Source organism: Pelobates fuscus, chromosome 3, assembly GCF_036172605.1.
Source record: "Pelobates fuscus isolate aPelFus1 chromosome 3, aPelFus1.pri, whole genome shotgun sequence".
Taxonomy (NCBI): domain Eukaryota; kingdom Metazoa; phylum Chordata; class Amphibia; order Anura; family Pelobatidae; genus Pelobates; species Pelobates fuscus.
In genome coordinates, this window is record NC_086319.1 from 252,283,625 (window position 1) to 252,308,800 (window position 25,176).

The following is a 25,176-nucleotide window of genomic DNA, read 5'->3' on the forward strand; positions in this document are numbered from 1 at the left end:
TATTCTGGTAGGTTCTTCTATTCCTATACTAGAAATTTTTATAACCAGGCTTCCAATATAAAATTTTGTCTTGAGAAAGGGCTTTTTTTTTTTGTCTCAGACATCTGTTTAATGATCTACTCTAAAGGAGACCCGAACAGCTTTTGTTTTTCCAATGGGAGTTCACAGAGGACCGATTTTGAGGCTGTATCCGCCGTCCAGGCTCAAAGCCACAAGGCTCTACGGCAACTGAAGATAAGCCCATGATTCTGGAAGCCAACTTGAGCACTTCATTCGTCATATCCATAATAAAAGGTATTAGACAATTTTACATTTTGTAGCAAGCTAACCAGTTGCTTGTCTGGAGAGTCCAACATCATCTCCTCTAAAGATTGCACCCACAAGTTACTAGCTCTGGATACTGCTGCCCTTGCCAGCAAAGCTTTACATTGGAAACCTGCCGACTGGAAAGCACACCCGCAGGAGGTCTCGGCCCTCTTGCCCATAGGATTCTTTAAAGCCACTGCTTCCCCTATTGGAATAGTGGTCTTTTTAGAAAGCTGAGCCACCTGGATATCCACTTTAGGCAATTTGTCCCACTTAACATCATCCATAATCTCAAACAATTCTTTAAAATGCCAGGAGATAAAGGCTCGCTTTTGCATTCCCTGTAAATAAGATCAACCAGGGCCTGAAGTACAGGGAAAACTTTCTTACACTTAGCAGAATCTTCCTGCAACAAACTCTGATTCACTTCCTTAGTGAATTTCCTACGTTCATCAGGTAGGAACCCAGACTCCACACAAGATGATAAACTAGAAACCTCTGAGTCAGCAGTAGACGAACATTCGCCTGAAGATATGTCAGAAGAAGACCTTCTTTTCCTGTTTCTAAGGACCACCTAAGGCAGGGCAGCAGAAACCTTATGTGACTCTTGAAAGAATCCAAAGTCTGAGCCAGGTTATCCCGAAACCAGTACAGGAACGATTGCATATCCTTTTGTTTGGATTTTTCCAAAGACATTGCTGCACATTGATTTCACACTTTATTCTTAGTGTCATCCGGTAGAGGGGGTGGAACAATTATTGCAAACTAAAGGTTTCTCTGAAACTGCTATGTTTACAGCAGGCAGTGAGAAGCGTGGAAGCGCCTGTCAATGAGACAGCCACTAGAGGCTGGATTAACCCATATGTAAACATAGCAGTTTCTCTGAAACTGCTATGTTTACAGCAGGCAGGGTTAACCCTAAATGGACCTGGCACCCAGACCACTTCATTAAGATGAAGTGGTCTGGGTGCCGATAGTGGTCCTTTAAGGAGGCACAACCCACAGGTACTGCCACCATATGCCAGAAAAATATGTTTTTCCATAAGGCTTTGACATTCTAACTCATTCTAAAGGGATGCAAAGCATCACAAGAGTTATAGATCTACCTTTTGGGCACCACTGGCCTAGTGCATGCTGTGTCACTTAGGCAAGAGATTTTAAAATCATAGCTGCGTGTACATGTGGTATCTTGACTGACAAGAGTCAAGATGCTACTGTCTGGCACCAGATGTAATGGATGCATTGTGATATGAGGTAGAGCTAATGCACTTCAATCAATGGTGAAGTTCTTACCAGGGATTTCTTCTTTTTTTTAATATATATCCTTCAGGCGGATGTTTTACAGTGTTCATTTATGTTTCCCAGCTCCACGGGACCCATCAGAGCCACGACCTATGTTTAATCTGCCAGACCTACCTCTTATCGCAGGTGGATTGGGTGCTCTTGTGCTATTTCTAGGAGTCCTGCTTTATCTGTTTATTCGACTACTGAAGAGTCATCGACAGCAGCAGCAACAGATGAGTCGGACATCATTAGTAACAGAGAAAGACACAAGCGTGGTATGAAAATACACCTGCCTTTCCTAAGAACAGCTAAATACTAATCTGTTTTACAAAGTTTGTAATTACTAAAGTGCTAACATCGAATAAAAAAAAATTGCAATGCTCCCAGTACAAAATCTAAACTGGAAATAACTAGATTACATAATACAGGGCTTGACTAATTTGTTTGAAATCCAGGAGCCAGCTAAAAAAAATTAGGAGCCAGATTTTTAAACGTCAAAAATACAATTCTAAAAGAGACACTATAGTCACCTGAACCACTACAGCTTAATGTAGTTGTTCTGAAATCTATATACTGTCCCTGCACGCTTTTAAATGTAAACACTGACTTTTCAGACTAAAGGTAGGGTTTACATTGCTGCCTGGTAACACCTTTAGTGACAGTCACTCAGATGGCCTCTAGAAGTGCTTCCCTGGTCAGTGCTGCACAGTGTACAGCACCTACATCCCATAGGGATGTATTGATTCAATGCATCTCTATGAGGAAAAGTTAATTGCGCAGCACAGCGTTTTGCTGTGCATGCACAATAGTCTCCCAATGTTTATCTATAGGGAAGCATTGGGTTGGCTGAGGTCATCATGATTGATGATCTCACCCATGCAAGTAGGGCCAGACACATATAGTTAGATAGCTGAAAAGAGACTTGCGTCCATCAAGTTCAGCCTTCCTCACACCTGACACGGCATCACCAGCACAGCATGGGAAAAAGGGTGAGTAGAAATACCTTTCCAATGTGGTTGGAGAGGGGCAGGTCACCTAAACACACACTCACTGACAAACAGACACACTGACTTGATACTCACACCCACATTCACTGACAGACACACATACACTCACTGACTTCACACACACACTGCAACACTCACACTCATTCACAAATCATTACTTTTATTATTTGTAAATCTACCCAGCCTCCCTACCTCTGGGAGAGCTAGAGTGGAATAGCTTTCCCAGCCGTCCAGTGGGGCTGCTGTCACCTCCCTGCTCTGCTCCCTAGATCGCTGTTTAGTGATGTGGGGCAGGAATTACGTCCCAGCATCAGGCGGTCAGCTCATTGAAAGCTGATCTAGGCAGGCGGCCCGCCTCCCTCAGCTCTCAATGAGCCGACCGTACGTCTGCCTGCCCGCCAGCCTCAGCCCTGCGTAAGCCAACTGCCTGCCTTCAATCTCAGGCAGCCAGTCATCTCAGGCGTTGAACAGGCTCACAAATCCCAGGCACCAGGACAAATCTTCCGGTCGCCAAGGCGACCTGGGATTTGTCGGGCCCTGACATAACAGACAAATATTTATCAGCTATGCACTGGGCACGTTTATGAGGGTTACCTAGCGGCTGACTGCACCACTAACCTTATTTACATTTTTTTACCTTTACTGCTGCGAAGAGCTTGAAATGGTTCCAACCGGTAAGTTGTGAGAGAACATTGGTTTGATATAATATTTATTGTAGGCAGTATTGTATCTTAAAGGTGGACTTGACTTTGAGACGTACCATGAAAATTAGAGGTAGCATACGTTAAAGGGATACTCTACGCATGTAAACAACTTTAGCTTAATGAAGCAGTTTTGTTGTATAGATTATGCTCCATCAGTCTCACTGCTCATCTCTGTGCCATTTAGAAGTTATATCAATTTGTTTTTGCAGCCCTAGCAACACCTTTTCTGGCTGTGATTTATTTTTACAGCATATTGGTTTGTTTTAGATTGTATCTCTTGCTCATTTAATTGAATTTTAAATCACACACAGGAGGAGACTCTAGTATGCAAAAAACATTCAACACTTAACACAATGTGTGCATTAAAAGAAGCTCCAAAAAATGCACTCTTTTTCAGGGAGTGTGCATGGAGGGGAGTCTCAACTGGGGTGTGTGCTAGGGCTTAAAAAATAAAGTAAAAAATAAAGAAATCAGTATCTGCAGCCCTGTACCCTGCATTAAAGGGTGAAAAAAATGCCATGCGTTAAGATTTAAATACATATTCATAAAGAAGGACATTGTCAGGGGGTGGAGCCTAGCCGTCAAGCTGAGCAGACGTGTAGATCCTGGGCTCCTGCAAAACAAGCCGATTTCTGGGGTTTAACCCCGGTCACCTAGAGTCTTAACCCACAGAGAGGCATCACTACCCTCAGGGGGCATCCGCACATCAGCAACTGAATAGTCCTGACGCGCTCCTAACCCCCCCCCCCCCCCTTAACTTAAAGGGGCACTGTAAGCACCAAAACAACATTAGCATTAGATTAACATTAGATAATAAACCAACAGTTTGCACAATTCTCTGCCTTTGAGGCAGAAGCATAGTGAGGGGCAGGCGCCTGTCTAACGGAGAACCCAGTCGGCACTAGAGACAGACCATCTCTAATGCTGGTGTACTGGCAGAGCCGGATTAATATAGCAGCATGCTAATGGAGCTCCAACTCAGCAGCCCATGCCCAAATTTGACTCTTTCTCCTATATTACTCCTGGATAGTGCTGAGAAGAAGTGATATCCCATAATATCATTTTCTCCCAGCACTCTATGAAAACGGCACAAGAGGGAGATCCTGCACTAGCCACACAGCTGAATCTCTTGTGGACTCAAGGAAAGAAGCAATCTGTCAGGGTCATGGATCTGGTTTATGGAGGGTCACATTAGTGGACTTGCCTCCAGGCAGCTTGTGACCTGACTACACCTCTGAATTAAGGAGTTAGTTCTGGTTTGTGCAGCACACCTCCGTTGACTGTAACTCACAATCTCTGTGGGGCGGTGGGGGGGGATTCGTTTAATTTTTAAATCTTATATTACAGCATACAGTGTTTACTTTAAAAGTTATTTTTTCCTGCTCTGTTAATCAGACTTTAATTATACACAGGAGGCTATTAACAGAGCAGGAGATAAGAATTTCTAAATTAAACACACTGTGCAATAAGGGAAGCTAAAAAATTTAGACTATATCAAGGAAGAGTGTAGGGAGGGGAATAAAAAGGTGATTTTTTAAAAGTGCCAATTTCTATTGAAACCTGCACATTTTGTACAATGAAAACAAAGAGTGCTTTAAGGGGTCTGAAGTGTCCCTTTAACCATTGCAGCATCCATACCAACTTGCCACTATACCTTCATGCATATCATTAATCTTGTGATTTCACGGTCATTTTAGACAGTTCTACGTTCAATACTCTATTTCCTCACAATTAGGGTAATCAATATGTGAATAATTATTTTGATTATCAGTATATAAGTAATATATTTTAATAGAGATTTTTATAACTCAAATTTAAAACCAATGTGTTTTTTTTTTTTTTTAGGTGACTTCTAGCAAAGCTGCTTCACAGACAGAAGAACAGGGTTACCAAAATGCTGCTTATAGTGAGACTCCTGGAGAAGAAAGTACACACCAAGAGAAGGGCCAGGGACCCCCAAGGAGTGGTCAGAGCAAGGAGAGTAGTAAGACTGATGCACCTCCAGGGAAACAGAAGAGGGCACCAGCTGTAGCAGTGATATCTCCAGGCAACCAGTGTAGTGGAAGTTCTCCATGCATAAATAGGGAAAAGGCAGGTATGTGTCTTAAAATGACAACGGGGATGGGATCATGATTTGCAGCTACAACTTCTGTCCACATATTGTGGACTGTAATTGCTGTTATTTAAAGGTGGGCTTCACCTTCAAGCTGAGGTTATGATGTGATTTACTGTGAGATGATCTCCAAGTGCCCATTAGAACACAATTTTAATGGTACTGCTATTGTTGTCCCTAGCCTCAGTATAATTAATTATTTAGGGGGCACACCTACACCAGAGATGGTATCGACTGTAACCATCACTCTAGTTCAGGATGACCGTTTTATGGTCCACCAGATCTCCAGGAGCATCATATGTAATGGCATGTTAGGGTGATCTTGATGTACACAGTACGTACATTACGGCTACGTAGCTATTATGGCTACCATTATCGCTACTATGCCTGTACTGCCATGAGTGGGGCTCTTTAGCTGTGTCACTCCCCTTTGTGGCAAGACTTCACACGGCATCATTGTTACACTCCTTACTGATCCACCCCAGCGCATGTTATCCACAAGGGTTAGGGGGTCCCTTCCAAGCGTCCTCATTTAGGAGGCACAGCCCCTATTCTGAGTTCATCTCCCTTTTCCCTCTTTTCTGTTCAAATGTCTCTTTTCTATAAGCTTCATATTGTTACTGTATCTGAATGTATAACAGCGCTCCACATCAAATATGCCCAAAGTAATCTGTCTTTAAACTACAGTAAATGTTATTTTTTCGAAATGACATTAGTTGCATAAATTTGTATTAGTATGTCACCTAAAATTTCTCAGAACTATCCTAAACTTTGGAAACACCCCCATTTACACCCCTATAATAAAAGTGTCAATTGTTATTAATTTGAAATGTTGTTAAGTATACATTACTCCAGCACTCTTAGAAATAAAGCGATATTGTGGAGTGTGCGGATTATCCCCATTGCTCCCGTATAAATGCAGCTCCAATGACGATTGAAATGTACACACTGGTATTTGGATAGTGATTCCAAAAGCATTCAACTTTTGTTGTCACACTATGGAGGGAGATGATCCATGCTTCTTTTTGCCCTATAAATCCTGCATTTCTTTTTTTTGCAGCCGAGCCTCTGAACACCAAGCAAAGTAATCAGGAAGCAGACATATCCACAGAAGCCAATTCCAAAAAAATAGGGATCACCCAGGCCTTGGTGATTAAAGAAGGAGTGGACAGTCATCCAATGAAAATGAAACCAGAACAAGTGGAGAATAACAGCCTCGCAGTTGTCACTGAACAGAATCCATATTCTGAGCCAAATGGAGAACCCGCAGACAGAGAGGATAGTGTGGCTGCATGGCCAGATCCCCCTAGTCTCTCCAGGCTGCCCATTGTGGTAGAGGTGAACGAGGAGGTGGTAGAAATTGACGCTGAGCTAAATGCCCAGCAGCAACCATTAGGCAGTGAGATTATAACACCAGGCTCACTCATGCAGCTACTTGATGACTCTATTGAATGCTAGTCACTTCAAGACTTTGGTGTGCTGCATCTGATGGAGTTGTGGGTCTTTCTGTTCAACTATTCTGTGCAATTCTATGGACACGATGATACTGGCAAAGTGAGCATGGTCCAGAACGTACTGAAGACAAAAATAGGTGGTGCTAACAACATATTGTTAACAATAAACAATGGCTTATTTGGGTTACATTCAAAGATTTGAGGAGATTACAGTCTGTTAATAGTGAGTGAGTGTTTGTGTTTTAATTTTGCAAAAAAAATAAAAATCTATAACATTGTGAGAAATTGAAAAATACTTAAAGGACCACTATAGGCACCCAGACCACTTTAGCTCAATGAAGTGGTCTGGGTGTCAGGTCCCCCAGGTTTTAACCCTTCAGATGTAAACATAGCAGGCTGTCTTCCTGGCAGCCGCTAGAGGCGCTTCTGCGATGCTGGCTGCGAAATGCGCATCCAGCGTGCAGAACGTCCATAGGAAATCATTGAGAAATGCTTTCCTATGGCCTGTTAGAATGCGTGTGCGTCTCTTGCCGCGCATGCGCATTCCGCTCCACTCGGGAGCTGACGTCGGCGGGGGACGAGAGGTCACCAGCGCCGAGGGAGCCCAGTGCTGGATTAAAGGTAAGTGGCTGAAGGGGGTTTTAGCCCTCCAACCCAGCGGGAGGGGGACCCTGAGGGTGGGGGTCCACCAAGGATTATATAGTGTCAGGAAACCAAGTTTGTTTTCCTGACACTATAGTGATCCTCTAACCTGGATTATCATATATGCTGTTATGGATAAGATTATATATTGTGTTTTTGAAAGAAACAGGTGTGTTAGCGTCTCTTGCTATATTTTATTTTATTTTTTTTGTAGCTGTTGCCCTAGATAGAAAAAAAAAATTGTACTAAACTAATGATTGTGGACCTACATTGGTCAGCTGCAAAGAGACGTCCAGCTTCTCCTATTGGAGAAGACCAGATGTAGTGGAGGCTGCCTACAACTGTAACCACAATCTGGTATAGAGCCCAATCACACATTTGCAACATTACAAAAGTAATAAAGCACATTTGCAATATTACAGGGTTCAAGTAACACATATACATTCATAACCGCATATACAAAATAAATAAAATTATCATTAGCTGTGTGAAATTGTCGAACTATATTTTTAAAAGGCAAATACAAATGCACCATTCGTTTTTGCTGATTTGTGCAGCAAAAATGAAGATTTGTGCCACTTTGGTTTTGGAAATTTTGTTCATTAGGTTTACTCAAACTGGTCCACTTTCCAACCCATGTTATTAATTCATTTAATTTTTTTTTTTTTTTTTTTTATTCTTTATTTAATCGTGCATGTAAAGTACAAATATGCAAGCAAAACAGCTATCGCTAGCTTAATTTTCAACATTTAGTGCACAGTTGTCGGCACCTGTTAACATAGCACATTTTATGTTTTATAAATACATTATACAAGACAGTATGAAGAAAAATCTACTAGTGAGCCCCTTGCGGGTGTGTTAAAAGTGTGAGTCAGCTTGGTAAGATCCATGATGGGGTTCTACCTCCTTCCCCTATGTGTGGAGTACGTTAGAGGTGGTTACCCGGAAGGAGGGGGGAGGGGGGTTGGGTTGGTGAGCAATAGTGGTTACTAAGCGGTGTAGTATGTGTAGCAGCCTATACTGAGCGCAGCATTTGTTTGAGCAACTGCTTGGGTGGTCACATACAGGCTGTTAGGCTTGACAAGTCAATTAAGGATACAAATATAAGAACCAATAACTTATTTACATTTAACATAAAGCATTTTTAAAACTTTTAAAAAGTAAAGCATTTTTTTTTTCCAACTGTGGTGGGTACAGTGCAATAGCGGCATACAAAGTCCTCTTGGGTGGTTCAGCCTTCGTTTACTCAGGTTGGTGGTTTGTTAGGCGAGGCCCGCTGTTTCGCTCTTGGGGTAAATTCCGGAATGGTAGCTGGGTTTAGCCTGGACAGTCCCGTTCCCGTCGGCAGTGGGGCACACCAAACACCCGTTGATTTCAGGTGCGCTTCCAATTCCTGGTATCCCTGTGCTCTGAGGGTAGTTCCGTTATGCGTGAATAGGACCACTCGCGGTGTTCCCCATCTGTAGGGAATTTCGTTGGCACGGAGGTGTTGTAGGAGGGGTTGTAGAGACTTCCGCCATGTGAGGGTACTCCTGGTTAGGTCTGGGAAGACTGTGATGGAGGAGCCCTCGAACGGTATAGGAGTTTTCCCTCGCAAAGCTGCTAGAAGTGTGGCTTTGTCCGAGAGGGTCTGGAATCTGAGAATCAAATCGGCCGTTGCCGTTGCTCTAGTTGGCTTTGGTAGCCGGAACAGATCATCTAGTTTTAGGGCTTTCGCCTGCTTTGGTGGGAGCAAGCCTCCGATTAAACTGCGTATGTAGTGGGGTAAGTCAGTGATGTCGACCGAGTCAGGGATCCCCCTGACTTTTAAGTTATAGCGCCGTCTCTGATCCTCAATGGCGTCCAGCCTATCCATCGTGGTTAGTTGCTGCTGTGCCAGATCTGCTACCTGCTGTTCCACCTTGCTGATTCTAGCTTCATGGTTAGTCGAGCAGGTCTCCAAGTGTGAGATTTTCAATGCGGCCCCTTCAATAGCCTCTTTATAGCAGGCCATGTCAGTTGCTAGGTCTTTGCGGAGTTCCGCCAGCATCATTTTGAGTTGGTCTGCAGTGACCGGGTCCCCAGTTCTCTACGGTACCATTTTGCGGTCTGGCAAGGGCCCAGAGGGTGTTCCATCCAGGAGGTCTGATGTGAACTCCTCCGAGGAGTAGGAGGTGAGGTCGTTGGCCAGCGCCATCTTTAACCACGCGGCCTGCTGCGAGTTCCTCAACCTGTCTCCTATATCTCTCCCTTGGGAGCTTCTGTCCGCTTTTACTTTTTTCGTCTTGCGACCCATAGTGTGACTGCCAGCTGTATAGCAGTTTGTGGGGTCTTTGGGCTCCTGGGATCTACCATAAAAAGCCTCGTTTAGGTAGGTAAGAGCCAGAGCTCCGAGATATGCGACCGCTCAGTTGCGCTGCTGACTCCGCCCCCAATTTATTTCATTTTTTAAAATATAAAACAGCATTTGTTTGTGCTGCGTTTGTGACGATTTGTGCCGCAGTAATGAAAGTTTGTGTCTCTTTGGTTTTGGAATATTGTGCATTAGATTTTTATCAATACCCACCCACTTTGCACCCCATGATATTACATTTTGAGAAGAGACACTTCGTTGGTTTGTGCTGCTTTTTGCATATTTGTGCTGGAAAAATTAACATTTGTGCCAGTTTGGTTTAAGAGATATGGTGCGTTATATTTGGTCAACCTCCAACCACTTTGCAACCATGTAATTAAAATTTGAATACAAGTTTCCCATTTGTTTGTGCCGATCTTTGACTCAAAACATTTGTGTAGTTTTGTCTTCCGTGATATTACACATAATTTAAAGACATGTGATGTCACTCAGCTTACACTTTGCACCCCATGTAATTATTCGTAAATAAGAATACAAAATGTTGCTGGTCTGTGCAAAATTGTGTGTGTTTTTTTATGGGGTAATTATAGGAAACTACGGCAACATAACATTGCACCAAACAGGGGGGTGGGGTTAGGGTGTAACACGGCAACATAATGTTTAATACAGCATACACAGAATTATTAAAGCTAATGTATTACTCCAAGCACGGTGATTAGTTATTTGAAGTTGTTATGGTGCCTGTAGTCTGAATGTGCAGTGTTTCGCTATTAAACAAACTTACGAAGTTTAATCTCTATGCTGCTATAGGTGTAACTCCATCATTGCCAGCATCATTAGGATGTCATCATCCAGCCCAGGACTAGAGATCCGGGGTGGCTAATGTCAATTCTGTGCAAATTTCATTGTTCAGAATGTTAGTCATTGGCTGAGAACGGTTAGCTGGTACTCTTAGCCAATGAATGGCGATGGCTTCTGCCAAAGTTGTGTCACCAGACCACCAAGGAGCCTCGGAGACTGACGAGCACCCGATAAAGGGGGCAAGAACATTGATAAATGGCTTGTCCTATTAACAGCCATCATAAATACTACAGAGGGGTTAAATATATAACATATTAAACTGTATGTTGACATATTAACCCTCTGAATGTCACATTAAACTTTCTGATGTATGATTAATCCATGGCTGGTTTACCCATAAACCTCCCCCCCCCCCCAAAAAAAAACACCCACAAATCTCAATCTAGTCCAGCAAATAGCGTATTTTTAAAAAAAAATGGATGTTTAACTACATGGGTTTCAATGTGCAATCTGGGTGGATATTGAAGTCATATACTCTCTCACCTTGACTACTGCAATCTGCTTCTCAGTGTTCTTACGTGTTTAACTTGCCCCGTTACAGTCTATAATGAACGAGGCGGCAAGGCTCATCTTCCTGTCTGCTTGCACCACCCATGCGTCCCTTTCTGTCAGTTCTAACATGTGCTTCCCATTAGATATAGGGATAGATTTAATATTCTGGTACTTGTTTACAAATCTCTACACAATGATGCTCCAACCTTACTATCCTCACTAATACACAAGAATGTGCAGTCTAGGACCATACGCTCTGCTGAAGACCTACATCTATCTTCTGCTCATACTTTCACCTCTCTAGGGCTGCACCATCGCTGAAGAACTTCCTTCCCTTCTCCATTAGACTTTAACCCAGTCTCCAGTCCTTCAAAAAAATCATTGAAAACTCACTTATTCAAGAAAGCATATCAATTAAACTGTCAACAGCTTTTCTTCCCCATACCCTAACTCTTCTCTTGCAACGGTCATAAAAAAACAAAAATACAAAAAAACAAACAAACACAAAAGACCTCAGTTTTCTACCCTTACCCTTACCTTCCTTGTCACTATACCCCACTCCCTCTAGCATGTAAGTTCCTTGAGCATTGACTGGATAACATGGGGTGAAAAGTGGTTGGGGTTTGATAAAAATCAAATGCATAATATTTTTTTGCTCATGCTCAATTTTGCTGGACAAATCAGCCCACATTTTTAAAAGGTGAACAAAATTTCAGTTTGTGCTGATTTGTGCAGCAAAAATTAATGTTTGTGTTACTTTGGTTTTGAAAATATTGTGAATTAGATTTTTAATCAAACCCCACAGCTGTGTTTATTAATATGGCAAGCAGAATCAACAGCCTCACACATATATATCATAAATTTATAAATCAAAAATTGAGGACGGAATTTCTAATTTATATTAATTAAATCTTTGGAAGTGGCTAATTATTAGCCAATTATTACCAACAGAATCTGGAAATTAAAATCCCCAAAACAAGGTCACAATATTTAACACATTTGTTTCAGAATAAAATATGAAACAATAAACTGCCATAAGGGAAGAAAAACAAACAAAAAAAAAACAGTTCACAGGAGTTATGTGAATCAACAGTACCCATGTATGTATCAAACATTCATGGTGTTTCTTAAGACAACATATTTGAATCTGGCAAAAAAAAAAAAAACAGCATGAATTTGAGGTCACAAAACGCACTTGAGTTGTGATGGTGCCCCTAAAATGTGCAAATGTAAACATGTTTTCATTATATTAACTACGCATATCTAATGGAGCAGTGTAGGCACAATCTGGACAGGCATATATAGTTGCTATGGTACTTTTAGGTTGCAAGTTCAGATTCTCAGTTCTTGGTCAAACTGTTAGCGAAGTTTCACAAAGACTAGGGTCCCTTAGGCACACTCAACCTGGCCCACGCTAGCTGTAGTAGGGAATAAATGAGTTTCACATTTACATTAGCAATATCAATTCCATTCATATTTCATTGTCATTCACTGGCTTTGTATACACAAGCTGGGCTGTGGATACCTCAAGTATCCTCAATTTTAGGCAAACCGATTGTAAATGTTTGGACTAAAAACCAAGGGAGAGTGACGGCAGCCTAATGGCAGCATATCCACAAGTGGTGTTCCATCATCTATAAAACTCTCATTTCACATATGCACAGATGGCTTTATTTTCATTTATTAACAATCCGTAAAAAAAAGGTCACACACTAATATTTTGTTGGACTGTCTTTAGCTTTGATTACGGCATTGTTTCGATAAGCTTCCGAAATGTCAAATATTTCCGTCCAGTGTTGCACTAATTTTTCATGTAAAACAAAAACAGCAAAAAAGAGTGTGGTGCATTGTAATGAACAAATATATATAGTGTGTGATCACACTAAATTTAAAACTTAGTATACATACATTAGAACATACTTCTTATTCAAAGTATAAATACAGCATTCAGGATAGAGATAAAACTCTTCAGGTATTTAACCCCTTAGGGACACATGACATGTGACATGTTATGATTCCCTTTTATTCCAGAAGTTTGGTCCTTAAGTGGTTAATCACGTGAATAAAAAACATAGAAAAACAACATAGCGTAAAACCACACACAAATAGAATAAAAAGGGGGATAATATTGCACTTAGAAACATAAAATAAAAATTGGCACATCAGAAGGTGCAAAGACCATTCTACCATATACAGCAGTGGTCCCTCAGCATAAATCCCGGTTGGAGTCCAGCCTGGTTTGTGAAAAATTGCCAAAAGTCAGCAGGGTGTAGGTTCTCCTTGAAAAGTTATCAGTCCAGGCTGCAGAGTATCACTGAAGACGCTTGAATACCGACCGGTTTCGTCAGGTAAAAGCAGGTGATTTTTCACCAAGATCTTGTATTGATGATGGGAGAATCAGACCACTGCGCAAAGCCTTCTCCAGCACATCCCAAAGATTCTCAATGGGGTTAAGGTCTGGACTCTGTAGTAGCCAATCCATGTGTGAAAATTATGTCTCATGCTCCCTGAACCAGTCTTTCATAATTTGAGCTAGGGATCGACCGATATTGATTTTTTTTTTAGAGCCGATACCGATAATCTGTGAACTTTCAGGCCGATAGCCCATAACTTACCGATATTCTGTACATTTACCATTTTGAAACAATAAACTATTTCTAAAGGTAAATGCACAAAATATACATGCCACATGTAGTGGATGCATTGTGGTTAGACAGGGGAGCTGTGTTTGTTTGTGTAGTGTGTATATAATGAATGCAGAGTGTGTTTGTGTAGTGTGTGTATTTTATTCTTTATTTTATTTGTGCATAGGTTAGGTATACAAGATTGCACTGCCACAACAGCTGGTGCATGAATAACTTCAAATAGAATATAACAATTGTGTGACATGAGGAACAGTGCACATTTTATAATGTGAAGGGAAAGGCATGGTTACAAGAAAGGCCTATATGTCTCAGCAGTTAGTAGCATTAGAATTGGCTTGTCTTAAAACCCTTAAGGTTAGCATGCTTAGGTAATATAGTTAGGTGGAGTTTATTATGTAGAGTCTCATCGCATTAATATCTAGGCTTATAATAAGATAACTGCATGCTTCCCAGGTATAGCCAGCTCCTGGTCAATTGTAGGTAAACATTGAAACATTCAGGCAATTTTGATATATATATATCGCTTGTCAGATGGGAAGCATGTTAGGTCGTTAGGTAAGGTTACTCCTTGTATAGGTAACTAGAGCAGAAAACCATATCGTGTTATGCCACTGGGTAGTAACCAAAATACACAAACTATACAAACTATAAAAATACACAAAATATAAAAAACAAATGCCACTGGGTAGGACAGTGTGTAAAAAGAAAGAATATAATGACTGCTTGTGCCACCGCAGTTGTAACATTTAAGCATTAAACTTCTAGTTCAGCTCGTAGAACACTGCTGGAGCCTAACAATGGGAGAATCCGTTACACTGGTAACTTCAAAACCGCTGCACACTGCAAAAATATATATGGCTAATAACAGTGAGGCCACTAAACACCTCCAACAAGGTTTGTGTGTAAGTCAGTGAGTTCCCCATGAGGGTGACAAGGCTAGGGCAAGCGGATGTTTGTTTACTGCAGTTTTATGCCGTTTGCATCTACACTTCTCCTCTCTCCTTAAGGTGTTGCCTACAGCTAAATCTGCAAGTGTGTATATCACCTTAATGAAATATTTGCAATATTGTACGGGTAGGAAAACTTATGCATTTTTTTACCACGCTAAAACTAATGGTATCATAAGAAAAAAAAAAAAAAAAAAAAAAAAACAGTAAAGGAACGTAACCCAAAAGTCAATTCACTTTGGTCGCATAGTGACCCCTGTCTTGCAATGGATGTTCAGCTATGGTGCCCTCTTTAAGTGTGGGGGTAGCCGTTCAGGGGTTACGAGTCCCAAAGAGTCCCGCCGTGTTTACCCTTCAGCCTATGCCCTGTATGTTCATCTCTTCGGGCCATGGCGTGCTGGTCAGGCCTTCCCGCCACAGTGCAAGTCGGACGGTCAGTGGGCGAAAGAGGTGTATTGGTAGTCCTTTTTGGCCTGCGGGTTGTTGCACCTGAGTATTCCGGACAGGTAATTGCATAGTGGCTAATTCGGCCCATCCGTGGATTCCCTGAGCAGGCCTTCCTCTGCGTCTTAGGTGCTGAATGGAGGTTGTCGTCCGCTTTTGGTGCCGGCCACCTGATGCTGCCGTGTGTGGGTCCTGCTGGCTTCGCCGGACGGGAATCCTCCAAGTGTGTCTTTTTGGTTGCCGCTGCGCAAGGCTGTGTATGGAGACCCTCCGTCTGTGCCGAGGCTCTGACATGCAATGCCCGGTGAGTGGTCTGCGTCTCATGAACCAAGGCATATTCCCCGCCATCTTCTTATGTTTCTTCACTGTTAATGGTCTGGCTTTGCTGGCTTTGCTTTTCGGAGTTGGTTTCAAGGTATGTGAAGTGCTGGGCTGTCGAGAGGTTGTTTCAGTCGCTTGGGTCTGTGCCCTTATAGCCCCCAGTTGTGCCCAGAAATGGTCAAAGGCTTGTGCTATGCGGTCCTCGTGGGGGGTCCCGCCTGTTGGGCTCCGTGGTGCCGCCATCTTGGCTAATTGCTTGCGGTCCTATCGTTTGGCCTCTGAGGACTTTGTGTCTCGGGCTGTGCCCCAGTGGGGACCGGGATGACCCCCGCCGGTCCAGAGGGGGGGGGGTAGGAGTCCGATCAAGACGGGTGGTGGGTCTAGGATCGGGGAGAGTGGCCGCTTCTCCCCGGTTTCAGCTCTGCTAGGCCGCAGTGCAGCGTTACAGTCTCCCGGTCTCGACAAGCTCTTGCGAGGTATCCGTCGGTTTGGTAGTGCACCCCCAGCATTGGTAGTACACCACTGTGTAAATGTGAGCCCTCGAGCTTCAGGTTTTGCCCCAAAATCGTCAGGCCGCACGGGAGCTCGCTCTGCATGCGACCGCTCTGCTCAGAGGTCGTAGTGTGTGTATAGTGAATTCAGAGTGTGTTTGTGTAGTGTGTTTATGTAGGGTGTGTATATAATGAATGCAGAGTGTGTGTGTGTTTGTGTAGTTGTGTACAGTGAATGCTGTGTGTAGTGTGTATTTAATGAATGCAGAGTGTGTGTGTGTGTGTATATAATGAATGCAGAGTGTGTGTGTTTGTGTAGTGTGTGTATATGAATGCAGAGTGTGTTTGTGTAGTGTGTGTATAGTGAATGCAGTGTGTTTATGTTATGTGTATACAATGCAGTGTGTGTGTTTCTGTAGGTATGTAATTTGTGTAAAATGGGGAGAGTAGGAGGGGGATTTTTTATTGTAATTTTTAAAAAAAAAATTAAATAAAAAAAAAAAAATATATATTTTTAGTCCCCCCCCTCCCTGCTTGTTGCCTGGCCAGTGAGTGAGGATATAGCATTCCCTGGTGGTCCGGTGGCATGGACTGTGCAGTGGGGACCAAACAAGCTCTTTCTTACCTTCCCAGCAGCTCCCTTTAGCTCCCCTGTCTAAATCTCGCAGCCTGTGTGCAGCGCGGAGCGTTGCCATGGTAACCTGTGGCTACGCTCTGACGGCCGCGGGACTCGCGAGGTTTAGACAGGGGAGCTGAAGGGTGTTGCAGGGAAGGTAAGTAAGAGCTTGCTGCGGGCCCTCCAGGACCGCTGGGCTTGTCATGGGCCCGGCAGTTCTTGTATGTATTATCGGCAATATTGGTATCTTTATTGGCCAATACCGATATTGCCGAAAATACCGATAATCGGTCCATCCCTAATTTGAGCCTGATGAATTCTGCCATTGTCATCTTGGAATATGCCCGTGCCATCAGGGAAGAAAAAAAAAATCAATTGATGGAAACACCTGGTCATTCAATATATTTAGGTAGTCAGCTGACCTGAATATGCTGTTGCTGAACCTAGACCTGACCAAATGCAGCAACCCCAGATCATAGCACAGCCCCCACAGGCTTGTACAGTAGGCACTAGGCATGATGGGTGCATCACTGCATCTGCCTCTCTTCTCCCCGATGCGCCCATCACTCTGGAACAGGGTAAATCTGGACTCATCAGACTACATGACCTTCTTCCATTGCTCCAGAGTCCAATCTTCATGCTCCCTAGCAAATTGAAGCCTTTTTTTCTAAATAGCCTCACTGATTAGTGGTTTTCTCAAGGCTACACAGCTATTCAGTCCCAATCTCTTGTAGCCCCATGTAGCCAAAGCACAGCTTAAGCGGAACAGGGCCTTGACAGGGGTTAGGAGGCGGGCCCAGGAGGAACAGACAGGACAGGTGGGTTATGGGATATGTGGGATTGGCTATTTAAGGGAGGAGCCATTTTGTGAGGTTCACTTCTAATTTCCTACCCGGTTTAGTTTGTGTGCATCCCGGTGCTCTCTATACTTTCTGGGTAGGGTTTCTCTCTTTGTCTCCTCTGCAGGGCCATGGATATCGTGGAGAAGCTTCTGGAGGGGATCAGGACAGCGGCGCGGCAACAAGGAGCGGATTGGGTGCAGGCCCAGCTGGGCCCGGTCCTTGCTGCGGCGGCAGGACAGGAGGCCGGAGACTCGCGCCCGGCGAGGGCCAGGAGGCCCCCGAGGCGTTTGAGCCCGGGAGGAGAACCGGAGGTCGGTGGCACGGGTGTGCAGGAGACAGCCAGTGGAAGTCGCAGCAGGCCCAGGAGCTGCCTGGTCGAGGCTCTGCCTCCCAGTGTGCGGCCGGGGCTTCGGCGTGGTGAGTCGAGACGGGCGGCTGCCCTGGACATCGCTGCACCACCCCCTAACACGGATGGGGCCGTGCGCGGAGCAGGATCCAAAATGGCGGCCGGACGGCCTGGTGCGGGGCCTGGCGGGGCGGGGTCTCGGCCCAGGAGGGCACCCCCATCGGCCTTGGCAGTGGACTGCAGCACGCGGACTGGGACGGCCCACGACGGGCCCAACGTACAGCAGGCAAGTGCAGGTGCCCCTTCCGGGGGTCCCCTTGGCGTGGTGGGCAGGCGGGGAGTGAGGCCCGATTCCAGGGAGCGGGCGGACGGGGGGGCGGGTAGGCGAGCGGCCCAAGGGGAGCAGGGGTCGGGCGGAGGGCCCCTGGGGGGGGTGCGGGATGCCGCAAAGGGGTCTCGCGGAGTGCAGACTGGGCGGGCTTCCGTGGGGGAGGGTGGGGGGTCCCTCGGTAGTTTGCTTGCGGGGCGGAAGGTAGTGCCTGCGGGTTCGGTGGTTGTTAGGAGGGTGGTAGAGGGTAAGGGGAAAGGAAAGGCTCCGAGGTCCGGTCGGTCGGGGATAGCTGTCGCGGGGAGCGGGGTGTCGCCGTCCGCGTCCGTGGAGGGCCCCGGGGGAGGTGTCCCTGGTCTGGGTTCCGTAGGAGCAGGGGTAGGTCGGGCTGCAGCGGGGTTGGGGCGCGGGGCGGGAAGCGGGGAGGGCGGGTCTAGTTCGGAGTCGGGTAGTGCTAGCCCCTCGCCGGTTAGGGCCCCCAGGACACGCAGACGGAGGCCCCGGCGCAGGCGCGAAACGTCAGGGAGTTCGGCAGGGTCCGGGTCCCCCAGGTTGCATCGACGGGGGTTGGCATCCAAAGGCGACGGTAGGAGTCGTAGTCCACGTGGCAGGGCTCTCAGGGCCTTTGGGGCGCGACGGCGGGAGGATTCCCGGCGGGAGGCTTTGGCGGTTGGCAGGCGCTCCCCGGTTCGGGGCGGGAAGGTGGTGGGGGAACAGTACGCCTTGCCCAGGACTACTTCTCCTCTTTCCAGGTCCCGGAGTCGCTCCTCATCTGAGTTTTCCAGGCACCGGGTGGGATCCCTGGTTGGCGGGTCATCGGCGGATGGCGTTCATCCTGGACGGGCAGTGACGGACTGCGCAGCCCCGGGTATCATCGGATCCAGGGGCTTGGCCGGTGAGTCTACTGAATCGCTACAGTCCAGTGCACTAGTACAAACACTGCAGTCACTACTCCACTCACTGGGGGCGGGGGGTGGCACACAAGGTAGCGTAGGGCAGGTATGGACGCAGGGGGGAGGTGAGTCGGGGTCCGGTCTAGGGACCCCGGCGGCAGTTGCGGGCGGGGAAGCGGTGTCGGCTTCCAGCGCGGGTGAGGCGGGAAGCGAACGGGCGGAGTTGACGGGTGGGGTGACGGAAGCGGCGAGGCAACATGCGTATGTGTCCTTCGCGGGCCCGCTGGGGGTGCACCTCAAGCAGGAGGTGAAAGATAAAATCTGGAAAGGGGAATTTTGCGAGATCTTCTCGCTTCTTCCCTTGGAGGACTTTCTTGACCTCAAGGAGGAGGACAAGAAGGACGAAAAGAAAGAGGAGGAGGAGAAACGTCGGAGGTATCGCAAGATACCGAAGTCTTTTGGTAACTGGCTAAGGGCATTCTGTATCCTGGCCAGCGTAATCGGGGAAAAATCGCCGGGCTCCTGCTCGTCCCTGTTTTGCTACTTGGACGGCATATGGGAGGCATACCGCACCTATGGCGGATTGGCATGGTGGCGGTATGATGAGCAGTTCCGGCAGCGGCTGGCGGCGAATCCGGGCATGCGGTGGGACCAGATGGACCTGCCTCTCTGGATGAAGCTCATGATGGCGCAGAAGGCGCAGCCCTTTCAGCACGCGGCTGGCGCTAAGGGTCAGTCCTCCTCGTCGGCCGCCTCGCAGAAGGGCTTATGCTGGCTCTTTAATGAGGGCCAGTGCAAGTGGGGCGCAGCTTGCCGCTTCAAGCACGAGTGCTCGGGCTGCGGTGGGGCTCATGGGCTCCAACGTTGTTTCAAGAAAGGAAAGTCCGGGGGGACGGGAGCCTCTGCCGCGGTTGGCGGCGGAGGGTCTCCCACTACCTCGGGGGCTAACCCCAGTGAAACTAGACGCGATGGAGCCCTGGCTAAACCGCTACGGTAACAGGGCAGACGCGGAGCTGCTTAGGGCGGGGTTTGGGCAAGGGTTTGTCATTCCTTTTCGGGAGAGGGGTGGCACTGCGTGCCCTCATAATCTCAAGTCAGTGGTGGAGTTTCCAGAGGTGGTTCGGGAGAAGCTGGACAAGGAGGTGCGGTTGGGTAGGATGGCGGGGCCTTTCTTGGCCCCGCCGCTGGAGGGCCTTCGGGTCTCTCCCCTCGGAGTGGTCCCCAAGAAAGAAACAGGGAAGTTTCGGCTCATTCACCATCTTTCCTATCCTAAAGGGGAGTCGGTGAACGACGACATTGACAGGGACCTATGCTCGGTCTCTTACGCATCATTTGACCAGGCGGTCGAGCTGGTGAAGAGAGCCGGGCGTGGTGCGTTGATGGCCAAGGTGGATATCGAGGCTGCTTTTAGGTTGCTTCCGGTGCACCCGGCGTGTCACCACCTGTTAGGGTGCTTCTTTGAGGGGGGCTACTTTGTGGATTTGTGCCTTCCCATGGGGTGTTCCATTTCGTGCTCTTACTTTGAGAAGTTTAGTTCATTTCTCGAGTGGGTGGTGCGGACGGAAGCGGGAGATAAAGCGGTGGTGCACTATCTGGATGATTTCCTGTGTGTGGGGCCGGCCGGATCTCCCGCGTGCCAGCACTTGTTAGGTACTATTCAATGGGTGGCGGGCTGCTTTGGGGTGCCGCTGGCGGCGGATAAAACTGAGGGCCCGACTGAGTGCCTTAGTTTCCTGGGTCTGGAGATAGATTCAGTGCGGGGGGAATGTCGGCTGCCGCTGGCAAAGCTGGAAAGGTTGCGCGGCGTGGTGGCAGAGGTGTGTCGGGCACGGAAGGTGACCCTGCGCCGACTGCAGTCACTGGTCGGTATGCTCAATTTCGCCTGTAGGGTGATACCCATGGGTAGGGTGTTTAGCCGCAGCTTATCGGCGGCTACCGCGGGGATTAGGTCCCCTCACCATTTCATACGGGTATCTTCGTCCATGCGGGCGGACTTGGGGGTGTGGGATACCTTCCTCAGGGACTTTAACGGGACGGTGTTCTTTCGGCAAGGGGGCGTGTCGACAGCTGAGCGGGAGCTGTACACCGACGCGTCGGGTAGCGTGGGTTTTGGGGCCTACTTCAGCGGGAGCTGGTGTGCAGAAAAGTGGCCGGAGGCATGGGGGCAGAGCCCCCTCATGCGTAACCTGGCGTTTCTGGAGCTGTTCCCACTGGTGGTGGCGTTGGCGCTGTGGGGGGACCGGTTGAAGGACAGGAAGGTAGTTTTCTTCTCGGACAACATGTCCGTGGTGCACGCGGTTAATAATCAGTCTGCAGCATCGAGGCCGGTGGTGACTCTGCTGCGTCGCTTTGTTTTGTTGTGCATGTCCCTGAATGTGGTCTTTTGCGCGCGCCATGTGCCTGGGTACTTGAACGAGGTGGCTGACGCTCTGTCTCGTTTTCAGTGGTCCCGGTTTCGAACGATGGCCCCGGAGGCCCAGGACAGGGGTCAGCCGTGCCCGATCGAGATGTGGCAGCTAGGAGCGTCCTGCTTGGCGGACTCGTGAAGGCTTCGCTGGCACCGGCCACATGGGCCGCATACAGTAAGGTCTGGAGTTCATGGGAACGTTCCTGGGGCGGGCTGGGCCGAGGGGTACGAGGGGAGCCGCCTCTGGATGCCTTCTTGTGGTTTACCTTTCAATTACTGGCGGGGGGCGCCTCCCCGGCAGTGATTGACAGGAACATGGCTGCAATGGCGTTCTGGTTCAAGCTCCATGGGGGAGCGGACCTTACCAAGGCGTTTATTGTACGGCAAGCACTCAAAGGGTATCGGAGGGCTCGGAGGGCCCCCGACGCTAGGCGCCCGGTGTCGGTGCATGTGCTGGAAGGGCTTGTTCAGGCGCTGCCCACCATTTGTTTCAATGCATTTGAGGTGTCGCTATTCCGTGTGGCATTTCTTTTGGCTTTCTTTGGGGCGTTCCGCGTCGGGGAGTTGGTGAGCAACACCCGGGCGGCCACGGGGGGCCTACAGGTGTCCGGGGTACGTATACTGGATGGGAAGCTGGTGGTGCACTTGGCTAGGTCCAAGACGGATGTGGAAGGTAAGGGCCGGGACGTTACGCTGGGGGCCCTGCCGGGCTCGGCACTGTGCCCAGTAGCTGCGGTGTCGGAGTATTTGGATCAGAGGCCCGCGGTTGGCGGGTCCCTGTTGGTCCACGCGGATGGCTCGTCGCTCTCTCGCTTCCAATTTCAGAAAGTTTTCAGTCTGGGTCTGGGTCGGATGGGATTGGATGCCGGCACATACGGTACCCACTCCTTTCGTATTGGGGCGGCCACGGAGGCCACACGTCTAGGTTTGGGGGATGAGGTAGTCAAGCGGATTGGGAGATGGGAATCTGTTAGGTTCCGCTCATATGTACGCTTGGGTTTGTTGGAACACTAAGGGGCATTGGGGCGGCCTGGGGGGTACGGGTGGTTTTTATCCTGTGTTTTCTTTCTTCCCCAGGCCGGGTCGCTTGGATCGTGGGTCATTCCTTCATTTTCTGGGCTGGACGGAGGGCTGCAGCTCGAGCTCAAGGCCAGCAGCTGGGCTTTCCGGAGGACCAGCTCGTAGTGCGCTGGTGGGGGTATCGGGGCTTCTGCTGGGGGGACGTCTGCAGGGCAATATTTGGTATGGTCGCAGGCGGGGCGCGGCCGGATATGCTAGTTTTACATGCAGGCGGTAATGACCTGGGCCTCACCCCGCAGCGGAGGCTGGTAAAATGGATGAAGCAGGATCTTAACCGGTTGGTTGATCTGCTTCCCGGGGTGATGCTGGTATGGTCTGAGATTGTTCCGAGGCGGCGGTGGCGTTACGCCCGGGACCCGGTAGCCATTGACAGATGCAGGGGTAAGGTGAACAGCCTGATGGCGAGTTTTGTCAGGAAACTGGGGGGAGTGGTGGTAAGGCACCAGGAACTGGAGGAGGGGTTGGATGGGTATTACCGGTCGGACGGTGTACACCTTTCGGCAGTGGGTTACGACCTGCTGAACTTGGGTCTGCAGGAAGGGATGCAGAGGGCGTTCCTTCTTCGGGGTGGCGGAGCTCAGACAGCTTAAGGGGTCAAGGTCTGAGCTTGTGGCGGGATAGGGAGCTGAGAGAGAGGACATAGGCTCCCTATGAGGAACGTGAGGAACATGGAAAAAATTGGAATTATGGTCAATGGTGGTTTCGAGTCCTGGAGGTGGCTCAGAACCTGGTGGGGCAGGGGTATCCGGGTATACCCCTGCCATGGTTACTTATGGTTGGCACTTGTTCGGTTCAAGTTGGCGAGGTTGGAAAATGTCGTTATATATTTGTATTTGTTATGTTGGGGGTCATTGCCCTCTATTAAAAAGAAGGATACGGATGAGAGGGGCGGAAGGTGGGGGCAATGACCCATGTTTATATGTTAACTTATTTAAAGCAATATTATCGTTATATATTATATAAATTATTTAATAAAGCTGTGGACAAATTTTCCCATATACCAGGTGTCAGTGTGTTATTGGGTTAGGTATGTGGGGGGTTTTTTGTCCAAGGTTCCGCCAGCCCATATGGCGACTATACACCGGTCATGAGTTCCCTTTGCATTGTGCATGTGGAAATACGCTTACTTTCACTATTAAACATAGCCCTGAGTTCTACTGTTTTTCTACGAATTGATTTCACCAAACATTCAAGTGATCCCCAATCAGGATTTTTTCCCGGCCACATTTCTTCCTCGAAGACGATGGTTCCCCACTATCCTTCCAGTTTTTAATAATGCCTTGGACAGTTCTTAGCCCAATTTTAGTCGTTTCTGCAATCTCCTTAGATGTTTTCTCTGCTTGATGCATGCCAATGATTTGACCCTTCTCAAACAGACTAACATCTTTTCCACAACCATGGGATGTATCTTTCGACATGGTTGTTTAAGAAATGAGAAGCTACTCATTGCATCAGTTGGGGTTAAATAACTTGTTGCCAGCTGAAAGATAATCGCCCATGCAGTAACTACTTAGAGGGGCAAAGGTTTAAAAATAATATCAGGAAGTATTCCTTTACTGAGAGGGTACTGGATGCATGGAATAGCCTTCCAGCTGAAGTGGTATAGGTTAACACAGTCAAGGAGTTTAACCCCTTAAGGACCAAACTTCTGGAATAAAAGGGAATCATGACATGTCACACATGTCATGTGTCCTTAAGGGGTTAAAGGGATACTCCAAGCAACCAGGCCACTTCGGCCCATTGGATTGGTCTGGGTGCCAACTCCCACTACCCCTAACCCTGCAAGTGTAATTATTGCAGTTTTCATAAACTGCAATATTTACATTGCAGGGTTAAGTCCTCCTCTATTGGCTGTCTACTAGACAGCAACTAGAGGAGACTTCCGTGTTCATAGAACAGGAAAAGTGTTTTAAAACAACGCTGGACGTCCTCACGCTATGTGAGGACCTCCAGCGTCGCCGAAATCACCATAAGAAAGCATTGTATAATGCTTTTCTATGGGGAGGTCTAATGCGCGTGCGCGGCCGTTGGCAGGCATGCGCATTAGGTCTCCCCAGCCGACGGCCACGCATGCGCATTAGGTTAACCCACCGGCTGACATCAGCGGGGGAGGAAGGTAGGCGGAGCCTGACCCAGCGCCCAGGGGCATCGGCGCTGGACTCTGGTAAGTCACTGAAGGGGGTGGGAGGCAGAGGGTCCTGCAGTGCAAGGAAAACAAATATGTTTTCCTGGCACTGGAGAATCCCTTTAAGCATGCGTGTGATATGCATAAGGCTATCCTAACCAGTGGCGGATCCCGGGGGGGGGGTCTCCCTCTCCCCTGCCAGTACATGCAGGCACCGGCCCTGCAACGTGCCTTCACGGACCGGAGGGGAGATCCCCAGTCCACAGGCACATTGCTGGCATCCGGCAGGGGAGGGAGTGAGAAAGGTCCCAGGAGCTCAGCCTGCAGCTCCTTTCGGGTCCTACTCTCGCGAGCATGGAGCGTTGCCGCGGTCACCACGGCATCGCTCTGAATCTCGCGAGAGTCAACTCTAGCCCAGGAGCTGCGGGCTAGAGTTCACTCTCACCACTGGGACCACCAGGGATTCCCCACCGGACCACCAGGGATCAAAATATGT

At 47.7% G+C, this 25,176-nt stretch overlaps 1 protein-coding gene across 3 annotated transcripts in view; it reads left to right on the forward strand.

Annotated features, from left to right (window-relative positions):
* LOC134602891 (cadherin-related family member 5-like) overlaps window positions 1-7,063 on the forward strand; it is a 45,339-nt gene extending 38,276 nt beyond the window's left edge. For 2 of the 3 annotated variants that reach the window (XM_063448341.1, XM_063448343.1), the window contains 4 exons: window positions 1,672-1,865; window positions 3,251-3,271; window positions 5,147-5,396; window positions 6,475-7,063. In XM_063448341.1, coding sequence (XP_063304411.1) covers window positions 1,672-1,865; window positions 3,251-3,271; window positions 5,147-5,396; window positions 6,475-6,872 — 863 coding nt within the window. In that variant the 3' untranslated portion in view covers window positions 6,873-7,063. The remainder of the gene's footprint in view (window positions 1-1,671; window positions 1,866-3,250; window positions 3,272-5,146; window positions 5,397-6,474) is intronic. The other variant, XM_063448342.1, reaches the window with a different exon arrangement.
* Window positions 7,064-25,176: the final 18,113 nt, after the last annotated feature.